Source organism: Pyrgilauda ruficollis, unplaced genomic scaffold, assembly GCF_017590135.1.
Source record: "Pyrgilauda ruficollis isolate IOZ18807 unplaced genomic scaffold, ASM1759013v1 scaffold11, whole genome shotgun sequence".
In the NCBI taxonomy this organism is placed as follows: Eukaryota; Metazoa; Chordata; class Aves; order Passeriformes; family Passeridae; genus Pyrgilauda; species Pyrgilauda ruficollis.
The window spans coordinates 6,167,716-6,193,276 of record NW_024509210.1 but is presented as its reverse complement, the minus strand read 5'-3'; the positions used below and the strand labels follow the sequence as shown (position 1 = coordinate 6,193,276).

At 45.8% G+C, this 25,561-nt stretch overlaps 2 protein-coding genes across 2 annotated transcripts; both read right to left on the bottom strand.

Annotated features, from left to right (window-relative positions):
* Window positions 1–4,068: 4,068 nt before the first annotated feature.
* Window positions 4,069–7,564, bottom strand: LRIT2 (leucine rich repeat, Ig-like and transmembrane domains 2). The gene is made up of 3 exons (XM_041475912.1): window positions 7,481–7,564; window positions 6,310–7,091; window positions 4,069–4,874 (listed from the first exon to the last, which is right to left on the bottom strand). Exons 2-3 carry the CDS (start codon window positions 7,076–7,078, stop codon window positions 4,069–4,071), a joined length of 1,575 nt encoding a protein of 524 aa, XP_041331846.1. The 5' UTR covers window positions 7,079–7,091; window positions 7,481–7,564.
* Window positions 7,565–14,345: 6,781 nt separating this feature from the next.
* On the bottom strand, window positions 14,346–24,330 carry LRIT1 (leucine rich repeat, Ig-like and transmembrane domains 1). The gene is made up of 4 exons (XM_041475899.1): window positions 24,159–24,330; window positions 21,194–21,660; window positions 17,606–17,911; window positions 14,346–15,331 (listed from the first exon to the last, which is right to left on the bottom strand). The coding sequence occupies exons 1-4, from the start codon at window positions 24,278–24,280 to the stop codon at window positions 14,346–14,348; spliced, it is 1,881 nt and encodes a 626-aa protein (XP_041331833.1). The 5' UTR covers window positions 24,281–24,330.
* Between the last annotated feature and the right edge of the window lie 1,231 nt (window positions 24,331–25,561).

Genomic DNA, 25,561 nt, shown 5'->3' with positions numbered 1-25,561 from the left:
TACCATCGTGACTGCTGTTCCCTCGGCCGTGTCCCGTGGGCCCTCCCTGCAGCTGTCTGACCACGGTGCTGAGTGCGCCGGCCACGGTCTCCCCAGGTGAACAGGGACTCAGGTTGCCCCTGGTTTGGAGGTCTCTGCCCAGAGCTTGCGTTTTCCAACAAGATGCTCTGTAGCCAAGGCCCTGGTGGATGCTTCTTCTAACCTGGTCTGACAGGTGGGTTTGAGGTGTCTGAAAAGCCATCACTTCAAATCCCAGACCCATTTTTGAAGGTGTTGGCCTGGCTGCAGCAGCAGCACTGAGTCCAGGTGCAGGTCTCCTACAGCAGTGGCACTGCTCTGTCCTGTGCACAATGTGCTTTGCAGCAGCTGGCGGAGCGATGTGCTCGTGGCCTGAGTCCCTTCATCCCCAGAAGGTAAGCGGGCAGGCTTGGAGAAGTTCTTCCTTTTCCTGCAGCTTACGCTGGGTTTTGCCAGAGCACATTGACATGATGCTGTGCTTTGCTTCTGCCCTGGACTTGCCTGCTGGGGAGGGATGGGAGGGGCACCTCAGCCTTCCCTGGACCAGCAGGGGCAAGATTTGAGCATGGAAGTTCAATAGCAGCACTCAGCACTGCTTCCTTCTGACACTGTGCCCCAAAAGAGCGGGAGCCCAGCAGGAGAAGGACATGAATAAAAACACTGGGAAGTCGAGGTAAAACTGAGAGGCAAATGATAAGTGGAAGACAGAGACAAGTGCTGGAAAGTTGCATATGTTGGTCAGGGAAGTGTCTGGAAAGATCATGTGGTGTTGTACACTGCTAGCAGAAGGTGTCAAGGAATATGTTTCATCACCTCTCCTGGCTTGTTGCAAAGGGAGGTTTCCATAAAATATTCAGGTTTTTCTTATCAGTATTTTTGAGTGAATTAAACAACATTTAATAGGAGGGGATTGGCAGGGCAGCTGACAGGTTTTTTTTTTCCTGTTATGTGACAGTAGAAAGGCACCAAGAGCAGAGCACTTTTTTCACTGGATCTACCCCACAAACTCCCCCTCAAGTTTGTTTCTGAGGAGATGTTTTTCAGCTGGGCCTGGCTGTTTCCCATCCCCTGGGGAGAAGGCAGCACCAACCGAGCTGGCTGGGGAGCAGCACCCTGCACCCTCTCTCTGAGAGCCAGCCCTGCAGAGAAGCTGTGCTGTTGTAATACCAGGAACATCAAGGTGGGGAGCACACTGTGTTAATTCAGGGGGTTCATGAGAGTTCTCCAGCTGTCATTTCAGTTGAACCAGCAGACCTGGCCCTCAGGATCTCCTCTCACTGCAGTAGCTGAAATAATTCCCCTTTTTGCACCAGGACTTCATCAGTTTAGGAGATAGCTGGTTGAATATGAAATTATGCACTTACAAGGATCATCTTGTATTTTTTAACTGCAATTCAATCTGCCTAGAAGCCATAGTGCTCGTGGCTCATGTCACCCATGAGCTAAGCCAGCAGCTGTAGCCAAGAGATCCAGGAGAGTCCCAGCTGGGCACCACAGCAGGATCGCTGCTCCCAGAGCCTCTCCTGTCACATCTCTCCTTTTCTCTACTGTTTTCTTGCTTATCCTTCCTTCCGGGGCACTGTGATGTGAGGCCAAGTTCTCACCTGTCCAATCACCTCGTCCTTGTCCCCTGGCCATAAGCTGGCCGAAGGGAGGGGACATGCAGCCCCTGACTCCACTCCTGCTGCCCTGTGCAAGCACCTGCCTCCCGCTGGCTGAGTGTCTGCAGGTTCTGCAATGTTCCCCCAAGTTCCTGATTTATTCCCCATTCCACTGTCTTCCCAGTGTTGTGTTATTGCCAGTATTCAGTGCTCATTCTCTAATGAGGAAAGCCTATAAAGACCATTCAATTAAGTCAGATTTAGCAGGAATTACAGGCTTATAGTCTTAGAGATTATATTTAAGAGGCAATAAAGATGTTTTATTACTATGTTGTGAGACTCTTTCCCAGTTACTCTGTATTTCAATTTCAAAGGTTTTTTTTAATAAATAAATTTTTTAAAAATCTGCAAAAGGTGCTTCTGTGCTTGGTGTGCTTCTGCTGGCAACGATGCCTTGTGCTCACCTATTACATTACCAGACAGCCACAGGTATCCAGGCCCCTTTTTAGGATAACCAAATGGACCCTTCTGCGGGCTGTGAGTCAGGAGAGGGGCTGTGTGGCTTTTGGACAACACCAGCCTGGAAGGAGGGGTGGTGGGAAGCAGGATGCCATTGGCACAGGCCATGGGCAGGGTCACAGAGAGCCCCTGGCCGAGCTCCCGTGGTACAGCGCTCTGCAGCACGGTCCCAGGCCAGGGAGGCAGCAGGGTCACTCTGATGCCAGTGTCCAGTGCCTGCAATTTGTTATGAACAAATTCACATGGTCAGAGGATGTTTTGTCTTTCCTTGGCTCTTTCCTCACTGATTCAGCAGCTCTCTCCAGTCTCTGCAGTGTGCTGTTGTCCCTCCCTGCTGAAGAAGGTCGGTCATTACTGAGGGTGCTTTGTTATTTATTCGCCTCGCCTACGGCCCCACTCTGGTCTTCAACCAGCATCAGCTCATGGCTCACTCTGTACTAGCTGTGTCTGTGGGTGGCTTTCCAGGACAAGGTTTTCCTGCTGGGCCAGCAGCTGCTGCCCCTTCCTCACCATTCCAGACCCCTGTGATTTGTACTGAAGCTGCCTGGCCTCCTCCATCCCTGCAGCCAAACCCCAGAGCTCCTTGGAAGCCAGGTTCTTTGTAACTGTAAAAGGCCAGAGATGAAGCAGAGGACCTCTGTGCATTCTGAAAACCGGTCGTGTTTATTGCTTTGACACTAAAAGACTGACAAGACTAGGAAGTCCAGTGAAGTATTAACAGGGAGAGTCAGCAGTGACAAAACAGAGCTCTGTTCAAAAGCTGTGCAGTACAGTACAGCAGAAGGAGGTGCTGGGGGAGTAATCATAGGCCTGAGGAGAGACAGCATGGAAAACACACACCAAAAACCAAAATACAATTAGAAAGCCAAGCTACCACAGCATGAAGCTCACAACAGCTGGGGTGTCTACTCTAGATTTTTCTTTTTGAGATGATCTATAACACATATAACAAGTGCTGTGGGTCTATGGGCCACATGCTTTCATTTTGCTGGAAAGCAAGAGGTCAAAAAAAGAAAAATAGTAAGTCACATGTCCTCAGACCTCCGAGAATCACAGCACTGAGCTGCTTCACAAGCAGGAGGAAGTTGCTTTTACATGCATCTTTGGGCTTTTTTTGCCTCTAGCAAAGAGGAGAGCTTTGGTTTCAAAGCAGCAGGATAGGCAGGCACCTGTCTGCATTTAGGGAATGTGCCTGGCTTGCATCTTCAGCTCCCAACCCCATCCTCCACTAATGTTCTCTGCCCCTGTCCACTTGTCCCACTAGCCTGGTTCAAGCACTTGCACTTTTCCTGTTTGTGGTACAACCAAAGCTGTGAATCTCTTAGGGCTGCGTAAACCTTAAGGAAAACAAAGCAAAACAAAAAAAACCCACCCTCAAAACCAACACCTCTGGTCCAAATAATTTTTTCTCCAACTAAAATCAAATCTCTTCATCATGTTGGCCCAGTCCTCCCCACCATCCGCTGTTGCCGGGCTGTGGCGGCAGGCGTGCCCTGCTGCCCTGTCCGTTCCCAGGAGCTGGCACACAGAAGCTGGCGCCTGGCACTGGACAGAGCTGCGGACACACATAAACAAAGACACACCTGTGTGGGTGAGTGAGGGGACACCTCTGGCCTTTGGCCACAAGCATTACTATTTGTTCGGGGATTGTTTTTTGTCAGTGTTGGTTTTCTTGGTGTGTCAGTGTGCGTTGCTCCCTGACAGTGCTGCAGGGACTGCCCGGGGCTCCTGAGGCGCAGCTCCACCCACACCCGTGGCCGGGCAGCCCGGGCACCCCCATTCCCGGGGCTCCCCAAGCCTGCCGCAAGCAGCGGCGGTGCTCCCGCCGTGCCCCGAGCCTCGCAGCACGGAGCCCGGCGCTGTCCCTCGAGAAAGCCAGCACCGGCCGCGGCCCGAGGCGTGCGGAAGGGCCGCAGCGCGGCAGGCCGGCCTAGTAGAGGTCGGCGCTGTTCCTGTGGGGCGGCCGGGCCTTGCCGGGCTCCGGGCGGTCCGCAGGCCGCCGTGCGCCGCCCTCGGGGCGGCAGAGCCCGTCCTCGCTGCCGGCGGGCAGGCTGTCCAGCGTGCTCTCCTTGCTGCCCGCGGCCTGCGCCGGGCCCCCGCGGCGGCGGCGCGGGCAGGCGCTGGGGCAGCGGGCCAGGCAGCCGGGCAGCGCCTCGGCCGTGCAGGCGTACATGCCGGCCGGCACGGCCAGCACCATGGCGCACACGATGACCACGATGTGGATGAGCTTCTCGCGCTGCTCCATCTGGCTGACGTCGCTGCCCGTGACGAAGACGACGCACTGGCCCTTGCGGGGAGCCTGGTTGCGCACGGCCACGCACACCTCGTACTTGGTGGCGGGCAGCAGGTCGGTCACCGAGTACGTGTTGACCCCGGGCCCGATGTAGATGGTGTCCTTATGGGCGGCGTCGTAGCGGCCCACAAGGAGGGTGTACCAGGTCTCCCCCGGCTCCGCCGCCGCCGCCGCCGCCGCGAACCACTCGAGGGTGATGCCGTAGACCGTCTGCTTGGCGATGCGCACCTCCACGTGCGCGCCCGGCTCCGCGGGGGCCATGGGCGCCCAGCCGCGGGCCGTGGTGGAGGCCCACGGGGCCACCACGCGGAGGCTGATGGCCACCGAGGTGTTGCCCAGGAAGTTGGCGGCCGTGCAGGTGTAGTTGCCGGCGTCTGCAGGCCGTGCCGCCGGGATCAGCAGCTCCGAGCGGACGGTGTCCTCGCTGACGGGCTCCGTGGACACTGCGGGCAGAGGTGAGTGGGTCAGCAGCGAGCCCTTGGGCCCCAAGGCCGGTGTGGGACGGGACCCGCCCTACCCAGGGACAGAGGAAGAGGGGCACAGGGATGTGCCAAACCCCACAGAGCTAACAGCAAAGCGTTGTCTGGCTGAAAGGCGATAAAAGCATTGGGACGCCCCGGCGTGGGAGACACGGGGTGTGTCCGAGCCCTGACCCGGTAGGAGCAGCTGCTGCTGGGGGAGAGGCCGAGCTGCCCATCTGCCATCAGCGTTCTTGGTCGGGGCAAACCAGGAGAGGCACTGAGGAGGCACACCTACATTCTGGGCACATGCTCCATCCTCTGCTAGGATTAAATTGTCAGTCTCAAAAGGCTCAGACCAAAATAGGTGTATGAAGCTAGAAAGTGTTGGGCTGGAAGTAAAATGCAATTTTAAAAACAGTGTGAACCCCTGTCATCTATGCAGACAGAGGTTTGTGGTTGAGAAAGCTGTGGTTGAGAAGAAACTGTATGTAATTAATCAGCATGTGCTTGTGGAAAGAAACACAAGTGCTGCAATTGAAGCAAATATCAGCCCAGGATTAAGGGCTAATGCTATCCTCTTTAGTTAGCTGGCTTATTAGGGACACATAACCTGTGTGCTGGCTGCCTGTATATCTTACTTTACCTGATGAAAATAGCAACTTGTCCTATTGAAGGCTCTTAGTAAAAATAAACATGAGGGAGGATGGATTGGAAGGAAGAGGAAAAGGTCTCACATTACAACACCTTTCCTAAAGAATATAAATAAGCAATACTTCAGGTAAACAGCAGCCTCTCTCTCAGTTCATTCAGAACATGAATGGACACAGACAGGAAACAGGGCTGCACAGTTTTGTGGTTTGTGTTCTGTTTCTTGAGGGAATACATGGGAATAATGTTGAAACATACAAGTCTGTGTATATGGGTGTGGGCTCATACAAACACATCTATGTGCACATATAATTATACAGAGTGTGTGCATATATATATATAGAGTATATGACATAGTAAATTATGTAGTATATAATACATAGTAAATATACATGCATATTTAGATAACTACATTTTTATTAAATATGTACAACTAATATAAGATTAGTAGCTCCTACAATCATGTATCATGAGGAAAGAGCTGCTCCTTAAAATCCACAAGTACGATAATTGTATAAAAATGAGGCCGTGCTCCTTTTATCTTTGGCTGATATCCTGCATGAAGCAGCTCTTCTTATGCTGGTCAGATGTGCTTAGATGCACAGGATGATTGAGATCATTTGGATTACAGCCACCACAATAACTGTGGTGCTCTAAAGGGGCTGGGTTGCTGTGGTGACTGTGATGGCCTGCAGACCTATGTAAGTAGAATAGTACAGCATAAATTTTTAATTAAAAAAAAAAAGGAAGAAGAAAAAGCTTTGCTTACCATTAAATGCCCTTAAAAGTTTGAGTGCATAGGTCCACCAGACAGCCGGGGAAGGGCTGGCTTGCACAAAGCAGGTCAGGGTGATGTTTAACCCTGCTGGGACTGTCAGGTTGGTGTCAAGGGCTGAGGTCAGGGGCTTCGTGCAGCTGTTAAGCTCCACTTCGTGAAAAAACTTCCCTGTCCTGAATTTTGGGCCTGAGCAAGTTAAATAGGAATTCATCAAAATAATAGGTGGGCCCACAGACTTGATAAACTGGACAAATCCCCGCAGGCGACAGTCACAAATCCAGGGGTTGTCATGGAGGGCCAGCACGGCATTGGAAATATCTTCTAGCGGCCCCTCCGTCCTCTGGCTTCTCTGGTACACGGGCCAGTTGTAGAAGACATCCCTGGATATGATGGTAAGCTGATTTGAGGATAGATCTAAGTAGGTCAGGTTGGGCAGGTAGCGGAGTGCATGTTCTGGAAGGACATCCAGCCGGTTGTGCTTCAGATCCAGGATTTTCAGAGTCGGGGTGTCTTGAAATGCTGTCCATGGCACCGAACTTAATTTGTTCCCTTGCAAGCGCAGCTCCTTCAGAGCTGGCAGATATTCCAGGCTCTTGATGTGCATCACTGTGATGTTGTTAAAATTGAGCCACAGATACTCCAAGGCACTAACGTTCTCAAAAGACCCACGAGGCAATTCTGTTAGGTGAGAATTTTCTATTCTAATTTTCCGCATGTCCTGAGGGATATTTGCAGGGATCTGCCTCAGCAGTGCTGACATGCAGAGCAAACTCCTAGGGAGGAAACCAGAAAATTTTTCAGGTCACAGACTATGTTTGAGGCCAGTAACCAGTTCCCTATGCAGGTCTACAAGCATTTGAATAATTGTAAGGTATTGTATATAGGGCATGCATAAGCCGTCCATCCATCCATCCCTGGGGTTTACACCAATTTTGCCATAAAGAATGCAATTAAGTCATAAAAATGGCTATATATGTAACTACATATCTCAGGGAAATAAGGGAAATCTCATTCTATGCTCAAGACAGCACAACTCAAGTATTAGAGGTGGCACTCCATGCATCAGTCTGCTTGGTTTTGGTGCTCACATCATCAGCAAGTCCCTACTGGGGCTCTCTGAGCCAGGTCACTGGTGCTACAACAGGGGTAACAGTGTTCTTACCTTCCAAAGCTGTCCTGGGAACAAGAGCATCCTGTGATGCAAGATGAAACAGATGGGTTTATCTTGTGGAAGGCCAGAAGAAGAAGAAAAATATGACAGACAGGGTCCATATTCTCCTTTAAGAAAGCACTGTGCAGGGGTTTGCACCAAACACGCCAACAGCCTCCAAGAAGCAAATCCTATTAGCTGTAATCTTCCTTGACGCAGAAATAAATCCTGCTGGGGACCCAACCCTAAGGAAGACATGTAGTGTGGTTCTCAGTCTGTGTCCAAGTGCTAAAAACCACCCCCAGGTTCACTCTTGGCATTTCTCCTCCAGCTGAGGGGATTCTGACAGACATATTTATTTGGTTGGGAATATGAAGATGGAGCCAAACTCACTTCCTTTGCCAAGCCCTTGCAAGTAATTAACCAGGCCAATTTTTTTTTCTTTTTTTCTTTTTTTTTTCTTTTTTTTTTGTAAATTTCACAGGATCTGTCTCTGTCTCCTGTATTTTAAGGACTTCCATCAAGGCAGAAAGCCACGGTAAGGAGCAGAGTTCAGCTGTAATTTCCGCAGTGCCCCATTGCACAGTCCGTCCTCCCCCACACCCTGCCTGCAGCGCTGTGCAGGGTGTGTTCTGCTCATGGTGAGCGTGAAGCCTGCTCCCCAAACTGGGGTCTTACAGCATGGAGGCATAAGCCACCTTTTCCTCTGAAGCATAGCTGTGGCCAGTCCATGGGTTTCTCTGACAAGAGTCTCTAGGAAGTCCATCTCTTTTGTATAAATACAAATTTTCAGTGCTATTCTCTGGCTTCCCTCATAAGACACGTGCTGACTACCTTTATCTTGAAAAACTAAGCCGTTCTGAGAAGGGATTTTGAGTAACCAAATTTATTGATCTCTTTTAATCCAAAATAACAGGTTTCAGTTATGCTTTCCAAGGAGTTCTGCGTTCTCCTGGGGCCATCTAGTGTGGATGGGCTTCACTACAGCCTGCACGGGAGCACGGCTGGGAAAGGGCTGCACCTCCCTGCCCCTGTGTGTGACGCTGGGTCACAAAGCAAGATTAGCCTGAACCTGCTTAACCTCTAACCTACGGGACCAGGATAGAAAAATATTTAAAGTGTGGCAGCTTAGAGCTATACGTGGCTCTCAGGATTGTGCTGCTTTCAGCCTGCAGAAGACACAGGCTTGATTCTGCAGTGTTGAAATCAACAAGAGCTTTTATTTAATGGCAAATCAGCAAAATGAACTGGTGGGGAAATTTCAGGGGACTGATACTCTGTTTCTGTCCCCCATGCACAGGGAACAGGCCACAAGGAATGGGCCTGTGGGGATGCTATTGCTGGCAGTGCCTCACACCTAACCACAAGCATAGGGGATGTTTATGGTTTGGGTTTTCTAGCTGAAATATTCCTTATTTCTCCATGGTGCAGTATTTGATTTTTCAACAACTAGCCTGTATTCAAGCATGTCAGTGAGCCTGGAAGGGGAAGGGCTGCTGGTCTGCAGCACAGCAGATGCAGCGGCTGTAAATCCCCCTCTGGGGGGTGGTGAAGCTGCTGCTGGTGCAGTGGGGGTGGCACCAGCACAGCCCCTGTCACCTGGGGCACACACTCCTTGTGCCCTTTCCGTGTGGCCAAACGGAGGGGACGCCCATCAGCAGGGCCGCTGGCTAAACTCAGGATGTCGCAGGAGCAGCAGTGGCAGCTGCCACGGGAGGGTGAGTCCTTCCCCATCATCCATCAGCACTGACACAGAGGGACTCGGGAACCTCATTCCCACCCAGCAAATGCCACAGTCACCGGTGCCTTTGGTCTCTTTCTGTGGTCTGCCATGAAAATATTCCCTAATAAAGAAATTATATTTATTATTATTATAATAATTTTTTATATTTACACTTTACAGTAATAATAAATATAATTTTGCTATAATACAAAATATAAAATATTACAAAAATATAAAATAATACAAAATATAAAATAAAATAGAATAAAATAATTCTATATCACATTACAAAATATTAAAGTAGTAAATAGAATTATAATACAATGTTATATTATATTAGATTTTTATATACTCAAAGCACTTAATATAAGTTTCTACTAAAAGCTAATATCTATATTCTAAATCTGTATTTCTGTTTCACTTTGTGGCTTCATATATCTCAGTTTCCCCAGGGGTTTCTGTTCAATCCCTGTGCCTGGATTTTCCTCTGGGCCTGTGCCCTGAGGGGCTTGCATTCCAACATCTCTCTCTCCTTTTATATTATATAGAAATACAAAATTTATATTATATTATATTATATTATATTATATTATATTATATAGTGTAATATAGTAATCTAATATAATATTATGTATATGATATTATAGTATATATAATAATTTGATATGATAAAAATATAATTTTACTATAGCAATATTATTTTACCCTATATAACAGGCAATAACAGTAACAATGTATAATGCAGTTAGTTAGAAATTCCTGCGTGTCAGGAGCAAACCCTGGAGTTTGCCATGTGCGAGCTGCGGGGCCTGGGAGCTGAAAGCTTTCAGCAGAGGCAGAAGAAAACAGTGCCTTGATATGTTCAGCTTTAGAGGGGATGGGACACGTCCCTGTGAGGGGATCAGTGGCTGAAGCCCCCCAGATCAGTGGCATGTTCAGCCAGGCTGGACAGGGGAGCCACGAGGGATGGAGACCCCCATCAGTGCTGGGATTCACGGCAGGTGGGATGGACACAGCGGCCGTGGCAGCAGGAAGGCTCTGGGGTGGGATGCTTTGGCTGTGCCAATGGCACAGGAGGGACAGCTGCAGGGATTCACCACTTCTAAGGCCCAAAATCTGCTTTGCTTGAAAGGAAGAGCCCTTCCTTGCCACCTTCCCACCCCTCCTCCATGGCCCATGGGGAGCGCCTTACCGTATGTGGCAGCTAAGTCACATCTTAAAAAAATCTGTAATGAAAAGTGAAGTGTTATTTATTTACAGGTTTATAAACTACTGGAGGTTCTCTCCATGTACATCTTCAGGCACAGAAGGTGCACAATGCCCAGTGTCCTGGGATGCAGGAAGAAAACCATATCCAGGGCTCTCTGTTAGAAATACCTTATTTTAAATAAATTAATTGCTTAAAAGAAAAAACAATAAAGAAGAATTGCTGTTGTTTTCCTTTTCCCACATGAGAATTCCTGCCAGTCCCACCTATCTTCTACAGGGCTGGAAAATGGCCTTTCAAAGAGTGGTGTTAGTCAGTACCATGGGCCAATGCTCTGGCTGTTCTAAGGCTGATATTTACTTGCTGCTTGAGAGGCCATTATTCTAAATATATCCCAACCCCACGTGTACTCAGAAGTTTCAGTATTAACCTGAGAGTTCAGTGAATCACTTACTGAAGTTGGATGAATTAGGGTAGAAAGAAGGGGGGAGGGAGAAGTAAGGGAAATAAATCTCCCAGTGTTAGCCACAGTCATTATGCTTATGTTTCCTGGACTGGGATTTTGCTGCCTTTTTAATTCAGCCCAGTTTGTGCCTGCTTGTAAATGTAATGGTCACTGTTGTGACAGCAGATGTCCACTCAGTTCAGCTGCTCTTTAACATCATGTGGCATCCTGGCTGAAGCCAAAATGCAGAACAAGCTGTCTAAAACTCAAGCTGTCAAAATAAATCTCCACAGAGACAGTGTCTATGGGAAGTGGAGTTTACGAGACTGCGCTGATTGCCAAAGCAAATGCCAAGAGATCACCCACTGTGTGCTGCCAGCTATGGCTGGGGAGTCAAACTCCATCTTGAAATGACATTTCTTCTTGTAAGAAATCAAGTCTGGGCTGATGCTTTTCAATTAGTCCCTCTGCCATGGCTTTCAGTGTTAGAAATCACTGCTGGGCAGGACATAAGCACTGAAGGCTACAGTTGGGTGTTTCAGACAGTGCATCTATCAAAGAGCTTAAAAAATGACTTGACGTAATATGGTTTAGTGGGCATGGCAATATCCTGCCCAAGCTTGTTAGGAGGGAGTGCAATAGCAGATGTTTGCTTTGGTTCTTCAGCACATCTTGAGAATTGACTTTAATCAAGAAAGAAATGGTTTCCTCCTTACCTGGAGGTAAGGATGAAACTAGGTGCCTAACAGCCCTTCCATGACAAACAGAAAATCCGGTGAGGTACATCTTTACATGTCCGATACCTCTGAAAAACTGACCCAGAGCATTGAAGTCACCTCAGCTTTGTTAATGGCTTGAAATTTCCCTCATAATTTAGGGAAGTTGTGGGTTTCTCCTCTGACCAATGCCAGACAAGACAGAGCTTGTGAAGTTTGTCCCTATTGCCCATTGTGTCTGAACCACCAGTGCAGTAGGGAAAGGCTTGTCTTGAACAGCAGCAGCTGAGATGCTGAACTGCAATGCTTCAGCTATGAGACAGTGAGAGAGGGCACAGGAATGAGAGAAGTCACATTTATTCTGTTTGGGATCGCTATTTATTGAAAGTACAAAAAATATCCAGTAGAGTCTGTAAAATTGAATACATCCACAGTGAATGTCCCAGGATGATCCCTCGATGGAGACAAGCAAAGAGGGCCAGTGCTGGCCCAGCTGCTGCCTCCTCCACTGCCAGCTCACAGACCGAGGCTCGCAGCAGGGGAGGGCTGCTCCTCACCAGGGCTGGGGCAGCAAATGGCCCAGATCATGTCTCCAGTCAGCTGAAAAGTGAGTACTTCTGGTTCCCAGCCAGCTCCTGACTTACAGGAAAGTCCTTGGGCAGTAGGTGCACTCCGTTCAACACAGGAAAACTTCAGGACAGCCTTGGTTCTCTGGGAGCTTACCCATCCAGGACCATGGTAGGGAGAGTTCTGCACAGCCCAGTGCTCCTGCTGCATATGTGGGCAGGACCCAGGCTTACATACAGCAATCCTTGCAACTCAGCACAAAAACTGCTACATTTTTTTTCCTGACTCTAATACAATCAGGCAGGGACAAAACTTCAAAACTTTTTATTAAACTTTATAAATAGGGAATAGATTTATTACATACCATCTTTCATCAGTTAATTTGTTGCATTAAAAGAAACAATTTTACAAAACTTTACTTGTAAACCTAAAAATCTACACAGTCCAGTGATGGAAGTAGCATGAATTATGTTATACAGGGATTGACAAATTCTCCCAATACAAGAGAAGTTCCTTATCATTAATGCAAGGAATACAGGGAGTCCTGTCAGAAACTCTTGTGATGTATCCCTGTTGCTGGTATTTATGTTCAAATCAAATTACTTGCTTTTTCCATCAGGCCAAGTAATCTGACATAAGTGGAACCCTTCTGTACAAGGAGGACTTGCAAAATCTGTACAGGGCTCCATTCCAACCAGTGAATTTTATTAAGCCACACTGTACATACAGATCCAGAATGTGAGTGGAATAAAAGTTCCAATAAATTTACAAACACATTTCAGAACAATTCAGCAAGCTTTATCCATTAGCATTTCAACTTGGCTGGATCTTTCCCATTCAATGTTTGGCAGAACATATATAATTTTCCTCATGAATAATATTTATTACAAAGAGAAAAATGTTACATACGGTATTACTATATGAGGGACTTGAGTGGAAAATTACACATCTGGGAATTAGTTTGTGATAAGCACTCAGATTGAAATTCCAGTGAAGCTGCAGAACTTAAATGACTGATCAGTTCACCCTGACTATGAAAGTACATTTAGATTAATATTAGACAGGTTTTTTTCAGGGTCCTTGAATCTGTAAAATGTTTGAAAGCCAAAAAGACTGCACTGAGCCTCTGCTACCACTGAGACCATAGTCAGGAATGGCTGATGTGTGCATGGCAGTGGTCTGACACCACATCACTTTCTCCTGCTCTGCACAGAGCAACTTTTTTCCATGACCAAGTCACAAGTACCTGGCTGATCATGTGGGCCTTCACCATCAGTTTTGCCAGGAGCACAGGCAGCAGTGACAGAGCTGGTTTGGGAGATTTTTGCAAAACTGTCTAATGTAGGTTTTCCAGTATGATTGCAAAGCATTACACCACCACACACAATGTGCAAAGTAGGGTATTGTATGATTGTAATCTAGCACAGCTGGTATAAAACATATTCTACTAATTACAATAGATACAAAATGCCAGCTAGGACTGATACTGCAAGACCTTTGCTATTGTTCCATATGTTTAGAACAGAGTTTAGGGCCAAAATGCAATCATCAAATGCTGTCTATTATGCATTCTTTGGAGTGGATTGGGTTTTGTCTCTTCATTTCTATCTCCTTTGTGCATTTCTCTGAATTCAGAGCATAGAGTTGTAATTATGTTGGACATATTAGAAAGGGTTGCTGTACACCTCTATTTAGTGATCTATTAAGCATCAAGCTGCATGTTTCATGCAAACATGGAGGATGTAAAAGGTGAGACTCTCAATCTTCACCTTCATAAGTGTTTTTATTAAAATTACTAGCTATTCCCCTGGCTTGTCAGCCAAAAGTACATCAAAAGAGCTGAGATTAAAATATGTAGCATATTGCTGAGCAGGTCCTAAACAGTACCAAGCGGAGCACACTCTGAAAAGTTTCTTAATGTCCTTACACTTAGTGTGCACACTTCATTTGACAGGGAAAAAAAAACCACCTAAAAAAAAGTGGTCCAGGAGAACGAGGCCATTGTCAGAGAAGCTTTTGACTGGGTACAAAACAGCCAGCCCCAAGTGGTGTGAGCAACATGTTTCTGTAAAGCTTGGGCACCGTCTGTCCTCTTGCATCCTCTTCCAGAAGATGTCAGAGACAGAAGCATGGACAGGGTGGCCTGCAGTGCTGGAGCAGAGTCACAGATACAGCCACACACTTCCCACTGGGCGAGCTGACAGTCAGCCTAGGTGCTGTCAGCAGAAGTACTCATTAGGCTGTCCCTCTATCTTTGGTATGGCTTCCGAGTCCACGCTGGAGCGGGCGGACAGCAGCCTGTTGGACTCGTCAGGGGTGTGCCTGGTCAGGTATTCTCCTTCCACGCCCTTGGCCTTGGCCCCGGGGGACAGGCTTTCAAAGGTGACGTACGATTCCTGCACGTCCTTGGGCTTTCGCACAAAGCACTTTTTGCAGCGCCGTTTCAGCGCTCCACAGCAGACCACCAGTGTCAGAGGGACAGCAATGACACAGGCCACGCTGATGACAACCACATTGATGAGCTTCTGCGTCCCTCCTGCACTGACAACTTCGTCTGTGGAAAATATGATGCACTGCTCCTTCCTGGGGATCAGCCCTTTCACACAGACGCACACGATGTATTTGGTCTTTGGCAGCAGCCCATAAAGAGTGACCTTGGTCTTCCCTGGCTCCACATTGATCCGCCGCATGTCCCTCTCCCCAAAGACGGCATAAAGGACACTGAACACCGTGGTGTTCTTTGCCATAGGCGCCTTCCAGGCCAGGGTGATGCTCTGGTCAGTGTCCCCTATGACCCTGACAGACCTCACCATCCTCTCTGGCTCCTGCTGGCCCGTGGTGGGGCTCACCAGCAGGTTCTGGGGGTTGCTGTCTTGTGCCGCGTCCGGGAGGAGCACGCTGTCCCCGGTGCCCGCCCCAGCCCCCAGGGTGGGCACGGTGGAGGTGGTGATAACGTACCTGGCCACCAGTTTGTCATTGTAGGCAGCTGCCTCCATCCCGCTGGCCTTGCCATTCCATGTGCCTTTGGCACTAGAGTTGGGGTCATCTGTGCTTTCTGAGTCTGTGATGATGAGCGAGATGAAGGCCTCTGTTGCCCCCAGGAAATTCTTTGCTTTACAGATGTACTCTCCGGAGTCAAGGTAAGAGACTACAGGCAGGCCCAGGATAGACCAGCTCATCCCATCACTGGAAATCTCTTGGTGAACTGCAAGGCAGGAAAAATGTTAAATAAACAGGCAATAATAAATGGAATTAATTCCATGTTTGTAAGACTCCATCACCAAATATCTGCTCGATTAAGTATATAACAAAGAATTTCTGCTTGCCACCAAGAACATTACAAAATCAAAATAAACCTAAGAAAAGGACTATAATTAGATTATGTCAGGATTTGAACTGCTTCAAAATGAATATACTGAAAAAATTGATGCCATTTCCTCCAAACTGATGTACAGCTTGAAACCATAACCAGAAAGGTTCTTCCATTAAAAATAAGAGCTTGAAAATTCTTATGTAGGTACAATACTTAAAAGAGTGGAAGGATCAGGCAGCAACATGATCGAGCATTAGATGCAGACTGTGGATGCAAAGAAAATACAAACAGTGGAAATTTTATTGTAATGAACACACACAGACTAGCCTAGAGCATATGGAAAAATAGTTGAAAGATAATACCCCTTCTATTGCTTAATTATTGCAGGTGTTTATCCTTACACAGGTGTACATTTGGTTACCAGCAAACGATATGTACATAGCTGAGTTTTGATTTGCTCATGTGATTTACTTGCAGGCTAAAACTAGCTTTTTTTGCCTTTTTCTATTGGTGCAGAGAAAAAAAAAAGGTTGGGATCTTGTGGAAGGGTAAAGCACCCTCTTCATTATTTAACCAGCCTTCTTAGGATGGGCATGTGCTGTCTCAGCCCTTTCCTGCTGGAAGGTAAACCAGGGAGATGTCTGAAAGGCAAAAGTAAGAGAGTGCAAACTTCTCCCAAGCCCTCTTGGGGTCAGGATCCAGCCTTGGCAACCAGGGTCCCTTCCAATGGCAGCAAAATACAGGGTAACAGAAGTTACTTTTTCAGTTTAATTATTTACTGTGCTTTAAATATCATAAAGCTATGGTTCTACCTATGGCAATTACCTGTAGATACAGACTGTGGGCTGTTTCTCACTCCTTTCTGCTCAGAACACCAGCATTTCAAATAGTCACATTATAGCATTGGCACAGAAGCTGCCATTGCTGAGAAATAATCTATCTTTCCAGCCAACTTTTTATTGAAAGGTGCTAGCATCTGATTTAATGGAGCACAAAATACATCATTCTCAGTTGCAGCTCAAAGTAAACTCAACACAGACTTTCAGGAAATCACTCCATTCTATTTTTTGTGGTGGTTCTCTTTCAAGTGTAGGAGGGATGTTTGCAGGGTGATGGGTATTTACATTATCATTATGAGGAGCAGCTCTGCTACATCCTGCACAGCAGAGCAATGACTTGTGCAGATCCCAGGAAATGATACTTGGTACAAATGGTTCTGCTGCTGTGAAAGGGAATTGCTCTCTTCCCTGTTCTGTGCACCGAGGAGCCCTGTAACCCTTTGAAGATCAGATCCAATACTTAGCAATTTATCTGCTGGGTTTAGATCCTCTGTGAAAGTCAGGGCAGGTTGGAGGCAAGCAGGTTCAAGTCTTGACTTGAATTTCTAGGACAAAAAGCTAAGGACAGCTGTCTTCAGAAGAGCAAAGGTTTCTTCCCTAAATTCCCCACACGTTAAAGTACCAGTGTTGCAATTACAACCCCAAACGTTCTTGTGAATGGAAATAAAATCATGATCAATCACAAAACCAGTGTCTGTCTGAAGGCTTCCCCCAGGAGAGGTGCTCAGACCATGTGGTCAGGGTTTCTTCCACAGACCTTCTTCCCCAGGAGAGCTTGTCAGTCTGTCAGAGGGAATGATTCCTTGGGGACATTCCCACCAAATTGTTGCATCCTTCAGCATTTTAGTGTTTTTTTCATCTTTTTATATATCAGTAGTGCTGTATGCTTGCAACCTTTTCTTTCTTCTACAGCTGATCTGAATCCCAGTTGAATTCACATCAGACATCTCTCTGCCAGAGATGTTTGCTAATGGATTAGCCACAGAATAGATGAATAGAATATAGAATAATTCAGTGGAAAGCCTTTTCAGTCACTGAATAACCAACTAACTGAAAACAGCTAATTGCTACTGTTGGAAATACTTCATTTCTTTAGCTCCAACAGATTTGCAGAAAATCCCTTGACTTGTCTCACAACCACAACTGCTATGAAACAAAGCAAAACCAACTTCTTACGCATGATAACACACATTTATCTGATAATATTAAGATCAATATATAAGTGGTTTTATAGTCTGTAGAAAATCACAATGCAAAGGTGGATTGCACCTAGTACAGGTCTGCCTCAGTCATTCCACATGTGCAGAAAAGCTTAAAGCAAACCCACCTGTGCCATTCAGCTGAGCCCCATCAGCTCTCCTCCAGCTGAGCTCGGGGATGGGCACGCCCGTGGTGCCACAGCGCAGCAGCACCGTGCTGCCCAGGATGGTCTTCACCTTGGCTACAGATGTGTGCACCACGGGGCTCTGGCACTTCCTCAGCTCCACCTGGCTGAAGAAGACGCCTGCAAGGCTCCTGGGGGTGAAGCATTTCAGCCTGGGCTCAATGAAGGCTATGTTAGGAGACTGGAAATTTAGGAAATGCACCATTTCGTACAGACTGCAGTCACACACCCAAGGATTGTCTTGCAAACCTGTCAAAAAGAAATGAGGGCACTAAGTCACTCCAACAGCACCTTTTGTTTCTGCCACTTTTGTTTCTATTTTTCATCAGGACACAGTGTGATAGACTCCCAGTCTGCCCTACAAGAACTGCCTGTGCAGGAGTATGTGGGGTGGGAAGGGTGTGTCCCCCCACTGCTGCTGGCTGATGGATCCCACAGTTGCCAGAATGGAATAAATGTGACTTGCTAAAGAATCTCCAAATCTGGGTCTGAAATAATGTTCTTTAAGTTCAAAGCAGGATTATTCATATCATGAAAACATTGTGATTCATGCACGTAAAGAAGCAAAACGAGAATTTATGATAAAAACATTTTGTTCAGAATTTATTATAAACACATTTTGTTCCAGAATAAAAAAACAAGTACTCATGGGAGAAGGGCTGTGGATTTTTTTGGCATGAGGAGACTATGAAGTCTCTCACAGGCCAGAAAATTCTCACTGGACATTCTTAAAATACTAGCCAGATTGTCATGCCACTTTTCACACCTGCAATAGCTGTGGCTGATCCTACTTGCCTGTCATAGTTCTCTTCCAGCCCTATTACTCTAAGTAATTTTCATTATTTTGGTAATCAGTTGCTTTTCCTGAAATGCTAATTTATACTGGATAACATGAAAGAACTGTTTTAAGGATTAAATTGAAGAGTATCCCGTTATGGTATATAAAAAATGTAGATAGACCATAACTATATTAAGGCTATACACACAGAAAGCGAAAAACACACTCCTGTTTCAGACTCTTGGAATGTTTCTCTTCTTTATTCTGCTCTTCCAGTTTGCACCTATTGAATTCCAACTCTGAAAAAATTATACATTATTATAAATAGACCTGTGAAGATAGTACCGAAAAGCAAATTTGGAACTGGAGCAATGCATATCCATGAGCAGAAGTTGCTGCATTCTGATTAAATCTGTGTCATCCTGCTTTAAAATGTTCACATCCAGCTGTGCTGTGGACACGTGGTCTCTAATGGTTTTAGCTAGCAGAATTGGCACTAGGGATGTTAATGCCATCTAACACCAGGCACACATTTGAGGCCTAAGCCAGGAGCATGGCTCCCAGGCCTCCTGCCTGCCACAGGAGTGGGCTCTGCTCCCTCTGAGGGTGCTGCACCTCCTCTTTTCCATGCACAGCCCAAGGACATGCCTGGGGCTGGCACCTGCCTGAAAGAGAAGAGCACTAATACTCCCCCAAACTGTTCTAAAGATGCTGTGGAAAAATTCTTCTGAGTGCATTCCATATCTTCTTCCCTGGGCTTAGAAGAGGATCTGGAAGTGATGGGTTTTGGCAGGAGGTCAGTTCTTGTAAATCAATGTGTTAAAGTGAAGGGGGACTAAGTAAATAATGAACATTCAGCTTGGCTTTGCTGTTTTATGGCATTTTTGCTAGCAGTTTCTAGTTCGTGCACTAGATAACAATTGATCCCAGGTTCCCCAGCAGGTGCCCCAGCTCCAGCTGAAGCAGCAGCAGCACAAAGCCCAGTGAGGCCTTTGCTGCCCTGCACAGCACAGTCCATGGGCTCACGTGGGCAGTCCTCATGTGGAAAAGCTTGCACCCTTGGCACAGGCTATTAGCCAGCAACTGAGCAGAGGAATTACTTCTTGAAGGAGTCTGCAGGCAGTGGCTCTGGAGTCACAGTGATGCACTGCAGACAAGGAATGGATTGGGCTGACTCTTTTTATTATTCATGATTTTTTATGCCTCCATGAGAAACAGCCATGAGCAGAGTGAGACAGAAACATGCAGCTGTGTTTTTCCAGCCTGCTCCTGTGAGGGACATGCATTTTATCTACATGGCTCCTCTGGGTGTCCACAGGATAGGAACTAGAAGCTGGAGGGTCTGTACATTACTGCATTAATTTGCTGGAGGGTCTGTACATTACTGCATTAATTTTAGCATTGTACTCATACGGCTACATGAATTTTTCAGGATCCTGGCACAGTCAACCTGGGCGTAGCTGGATACTACTCAGTTTGGCCATGTGCATCAAGGCATGATCTGTTCTTGATAAAACACTCTCCTAATCTATATTGAATGGAATAACATTTTTACACATAACTTGACTCTAAAAATAAAAAAGGAAAAGTATGATCTAGGCAGTCTTGCCACGAATGAAATGGGCAATCCCAAACTGCCAGTTTTGGCTTAAAGAACTTGTTACTGCATCTGGCAAAATAGGATCATGAAACACCTGCTCCTCTCCTGATGCTAGTGAAACCTTCAGCAACATCTGCTAAGGACACTAAAAGCTTTGTAGGTGGTATTTTGTATCTTTTTAAAGTCTTGTATCTCTTTCCACTTCAATCCGGTTTTAAAAACTTCACCTCCCTAAATTTATCAAGGGAACAAAGAGCAGGTACTTGCCAGAGTGAAAAGAAACTTGCAGTGCCTCTGCTGAGATGATCAGCAGGTGCCTGAGCTCACACCCCTGCTGCAGAGGCTGTATGTATGTTGCAGATGGCAACAACTCTGAGCCATCATCAACCTGGATTTGAACAGTGAACAACGGCTAAAAGACCATGTAATAGTCCCCTGAACTAGGAACTGTGCTCAAAACCTCACCTGGGCATCCTGCAACTGAGAGCCAGCTGTGAGACACCCTGACACAACAATGGATAATTGCCCCAAAGCCATACCTCTGGGGAGCCTAGAGCTGCCACCAGAAAGGGTATTCTTGGAGCTTCATAGCTGCCCTTCAAGGCAGCATTGTCTTGGTGTGCTTGGGTAGACTAGGCTTTAATTCTGTGTGAACAGATAAACAAGGCTCTGGGAAGAGACAAATTGGCAGCTCTGACCCAGATTTTATGCTCAGTCGTGGCATTATTCCTCTTTAATTTAGGCATAATAAATTATCCATCCTTTTATTTTGTTCTGCTTAAAATGGGTCAATTCCAAACACAGTGATATTAGAAAAGAGCACACAAATGATGAAGAGCTGTAAACATGTTTGTATTTCTATCCAAAATGGCAGTGGCAATAACTAAAAAAGCCTTGAGCAAGAGTCACCAATTTTGTGCTGCAAAGACCCAAGCAAGTAATGAAATTTATGGCATAATAAGATGGGTGTGATGAGCCTGAGGTGAGTTTGTTAATATGGAAATTAATTGACACATATTATTTAGGGTATTAAATTGTATACCTATAATAGCAGGGTATTTGCTATGGCAACCACAGTGGGTGAAAATGCTGCAAGAAGATGAGGAGCTCCTGACATTTGTGCACCCTGCAAAATGGCAGGCACTTCTCTTACCTAGGATGATCTTGGAGTTATCATTGGGGAAGTAGGGAACAGCCTGGAGGTTGGCCCAGGTGGCAATGAGAGCCTGAGGAAGAGTCATCAGCTTATTGCTGGACAGATCCAGGTATGTGATGTTCTTGACATAACGAGCAGCATCTGGGGGGATTGAGGTGAGCTCGTTGTTGTGTAAATCCAGGAGCCTCAGCTGTGGCATGCCAGCCAGGCTCTCCCAGGGGAATGATATTAAGTTGTTCCCGTCCAGCCTCAGCTCCTGCAGACGACGAAGGCCCTTGAAGGTGATGCTGCTGAGGCTGGCCAGGGAGTTATAGGGCATCCAGAGGTACTCCAGGTTGTGAAGCAGGTGGAAAGCCTCTCCTGGCACCCTGCGGATGGCTGTCTTTTCTATCCGAAGCTTGCTTGTATCAACAGGGATGTTCACAGGAGGGAGGGTCATCTCTGGGTCATTGCACAGCACTGTCCTGGTGGGAAAGACAAGGACAAGCAAAGATGTGACTTTCCTTTATTTTGAAAAGATCTGAAACCTTATTTTAATGCAAGATTTTGATCTGCCTTTCTTTTTTCACAAGATTTCTTCTTGTCATTTCTTTCTTGCTGCTCATCTCTGCATCATCGCCATAAATACATCAGCTTGCAGTAATTCATATGTGCCTTCTGACTGCAGAGATCACAGCGCTGTGCCTCTCCTGGAGTGGTGTGAATCCACATCTGGCCATTTAGTGTTCCTGCTGGGTTTTGCTATCATTTTTTTTTAGAGTACTTTGTGATAGCAGTGACAACATTCATGCACAGCAGAGGATTCTAGTGCAAGTTAAAATGAAAGGATCCATAAATTGAACTATAAAAGCCCTACAAAAAGAAGCCTTATTGACATGTGGGAGGGCAAGAAGTTACATAGATTAAATATGACACAGGAACTTTGGTTTGAGAAATGAGGATAAGAAAGCCAGCTAACAACTCCTTGGAAGTACTCTTGGAGTAAGTTCTGCTTTACTATGGAGGGTGTGTAAAGATGGTAGCAGTCACTGCACTGCAGGCACATACAGCCATGAGAGTGAAAGCACAGAAAATTAACTCTTTGGAAAATGCTATACTGAAAGCAAGGCAGATTTATGTGTTTTAATCATTCCTCCCCATTTCTAATCTCTAAAGGTCAAAGCATGGAAAGCCTGTGCTGCATTTGGCAGCCTTCGTCCTAGAAAGTGTGACGTGGGTATGTAGAGAGCCATGAGATATGAAGGGAGACAAAACAGGTCTCTCAGACTAAATTTTAATTTGCCTTTCAGCAAGTAGGGGAAGGCAAGTTCTTAACATAATACCAAGCCACCTGCAAAAGGTAAGGGGTTGGAGGGCATGTTCCAGTCTACTTGCTGAACAAGACACCACAAGAAATGTAATGTGATCAGTTAAGTAATGTTTTCCTATCACACAGCCTCTATAAACAGAATATTACAAAGCTGTCAAAACCAGGCTGGTTTTGGCTGAAAGCAATTATTCCTCTACTATCAACAAAAAATATATAACATTGCTGAACCTGCTCAGGCAGACTTCCCAGATTTAAATGCTGTTTGAGCCTACAGTTAGATTGTTAATTTATAATCAAAACACAGTACATTACTCTCACCCAACACTTTTATTGTGATATTAAATCCTATCCACCCTCTGCTGAAAGGTGATATTTTGAGGAAGATAAAAATCTACCAAATAAGAAAAATCCAGAAATCCACTTTAAATAAAACATTTTACTTTGTGTAGTCATGTCACAAAATGTTACCAACAGAAAGACCATGGCAGTAAAGCAGAATGCTTCTCATAGTGTCCCTAAATTATGTCAGTGAGCACTAAACATTTAATCTGTGGGATAATCTCCTTCTAGTGAGAAATATGAATCATAATGCAGAAAAAAAAGGTGGCATTATGCTCCCTAAGGGACTAATGGATATTTGCTTCATTATGTATCCTACTAAAATGCACAACAGCTTTTTCCAGTCACTGAGAGGAAATTCCCCTGGGAACTGTGACATTTATGGAAAAATAATTGGCTCTCACACTGTTACACTCCCTTTTAGCAATTGCAGGCTACTTGTGTCTCTACCATGCTTTCTATTACTGGGAAAGTTTCTAGTATTAAATCTATAGCACCATAAAAGAGATAAGAAAGTAGAGCTATTTCATGGGGTTCCAAAATATCTCATTTCAGTAATGAAAAAACATTTCAGTCTAGAAAAAGTTTATTACAAAGGATTTTGCAAATCCTGTATCTCTGTCATAGAACCTCCTTTTCTGTGAACCACACCTTATGAAAATATGGCCTCTATTTTCTTTAAATCAGATTCTTTGTGCTTACCCTTAGAAGGACTCTTTTATAACAGTCCTCCAGAGAAATCTGTGTTCAATAGCTTTGCATTCAAAGATGGATGTCCTTCTGGTCTTGTCTTCTTTTTTAACGGAAAGTTTCCAGTCTGAGAATGAACTTCATTTTTTGTTGTTGTTGTTACTGTCTGTTTTTTTAGTTCATTCTTGTCTAAAGTCTATTGCTATGCCTAAAATCTCCAGCTGAAGGATTTTTAAAGTAAATTGGTACTACAATCTAGTAGTAGAATCAAATCTAGTCACACTTTAGCAACAAACCAGCAGAGCAGAATAAAACCTTTGAGGACCAGAATTTTCAGCAGAAAGGTAAAAAAAAATAAAAATATTGTTTAAATTTTATTCTCTTTTTGCCATTACACTAGCAATAATTATGTCACTTCTGTTCTCACAGAGGAGATGCCCAAACGCTTTCTCTGAAATCAGCTTACTGTGTTTTCAGGAGCTAATCCTCTGCAAATACAGCTAGAGCGTGGAGCAACTGGAAAAATAATGGCCACAAAGCGCAGCCACAATATTTTCTCCTGCGAGCATCCTCCGAGAGGAGCAGAACCACCGCCCGACCCCGCCGCGAGAGCGCCCGGCGTACCTGGCCTTGGTCCCCTCGCTGAGGCTGTGGAAGGCGCAGCTGCACTGCGAGGGGCAGGAGCCGCCGGCCCGGGGCAGCGCGGCCAGCGCCCAGCAGCACAGCAGAGTCACCGCCGGCCGCATGGCCACCTGCGCATGCAGCGCACCTGGCTCTAGGCAGCGTGGAGGGCTTCGCCTATTGTTTTAGCCATCGGACGGTCACATCTTGTTAACTCCCTTTTGTTTTCAGCCGCACTGTGATCTTCCAGCCTTCGCTGAGTCCATCAGATAAAAAAGGATAGGCAGGGATTAAGGATGGGGACTTGAGTTATTTTCATGAAGGTGCTTATTGCTTCCCGGAACCACTAACGGCATTTCTTCCTTCAGCAGCCCCTTCAAAACATCCTCCTCTGGCAGCCTGGGACTCTCATGCAAGAAAAAAGCAAATATATTTTTGGGGGACATAGATCACAGGCAAGATAACTGCTATCTGACCAGGAATTAGCAATAATTTACTTCCTTGTAGAGGTGTTGGGAAGATTTAAAAGAGTTATTTGTGCTAATGGAATGTAAGTCTTCTATCAAAGAACACTAATATATATATATATATATATATATATATAGTGATGCTATTAAAAGGCTTTATTTTCTTTTAAAGACTCCTAGTTTGATAAAGCAATTATTGAACTGTTGTCAGCAAGCCTGTTACTGATAAACAGTTAATAACCCAGTAAATATGTACATATTTCAGTTTCTACCAGGGCTAGCACACACCTGCAGGACTGACCACTGTGCTCTGACTCGCTGACACAGCTAAGCTCAGGTAAGGGACCCTTTTGGGGAGTGCCACCTGATGCAGAGCTGAGTGGCAGGAATTCAGGAATGCTAAGAAAAGCTCAGCTCTCTCTTAAGGTCAGCCAAAGACACCTCACTTTTCCAGCATTCCTCCCTCTTGTGGTCCTGTTGTTTTCCTTTTGAAATACATAAGTTACCACTCAGAAGTGCAGCAATAACACACCTATCTATGTACAAACTGCCTGAGGTTAATGACTATGCTTACATCAGTGTTGTTCCTAACAAAGATTGCTCACCAGGATTTCTGGAGTGGAGCTCTTCTTCTCATGCAGAGTTCAACCTGTGTTCTTCCCAATGAAGTTATGCTGGTGATTTTTCAGTAATTCTGGGTAATGAACTTTCAAAGTTTCAAGGTAATCTAGATGTGGTTTGGGGCTAACTATTAAACAGACATTTTATGGTGCCATAGTTTCACATAAGCTTGTTTCACATGAGCTTGTTTCACAAGTTACTCCGATAATTAATTAAGGCTTGCAGAAATTGTTTATTGAGAGGATGGCCCAAAGGACTACTTTTCCCCCTGCTATTTTCACATTCTGCATTTGCTGTTGTTCAAAGAGAAATTAAAGT

Excerpts from the sequence above, each read along its gene's own strand:
- LRIT2 (XM_041475912.1), bottom strand. The coding sequence starts at position 7,078 with ATGTCAGCACTGCTGAGGCAGATCCCTGCAAATATCCCTCAGGACATG. Across the intron at positions 4,875-6,309 it reads ACTTTTAAGGGCATTTAATG|TGTCCACGGAGCCCGTCAGC; the intron begins GTAAGCAAAGCT and ends CTCTGCCCGCAG.
- LRIT1 (XM_041475899.1), bottom strand. The coding sequence starts at position 24,280 with ATGCGGCCGGCGGTGACTCTGCTGTGCTGCTGGGCGCTGGCCGCGCTG. Across the intron at positions 21,661-24,158 it reads AGCGAGGGGACCAAGGCCAG|GACAGTGCTGTGCAATGACC; the intron begins GTACGCCGGGCG and ends CTTTCCCACCAG. Across the intron at positions 15,332-17,605 it reads GGCTCAGCTGAATGGCACAG|TTCACCAAGAGATTTCCAGT; the intron begins GTGGGTTTGCTT and ends CCTGCCTTGCAG.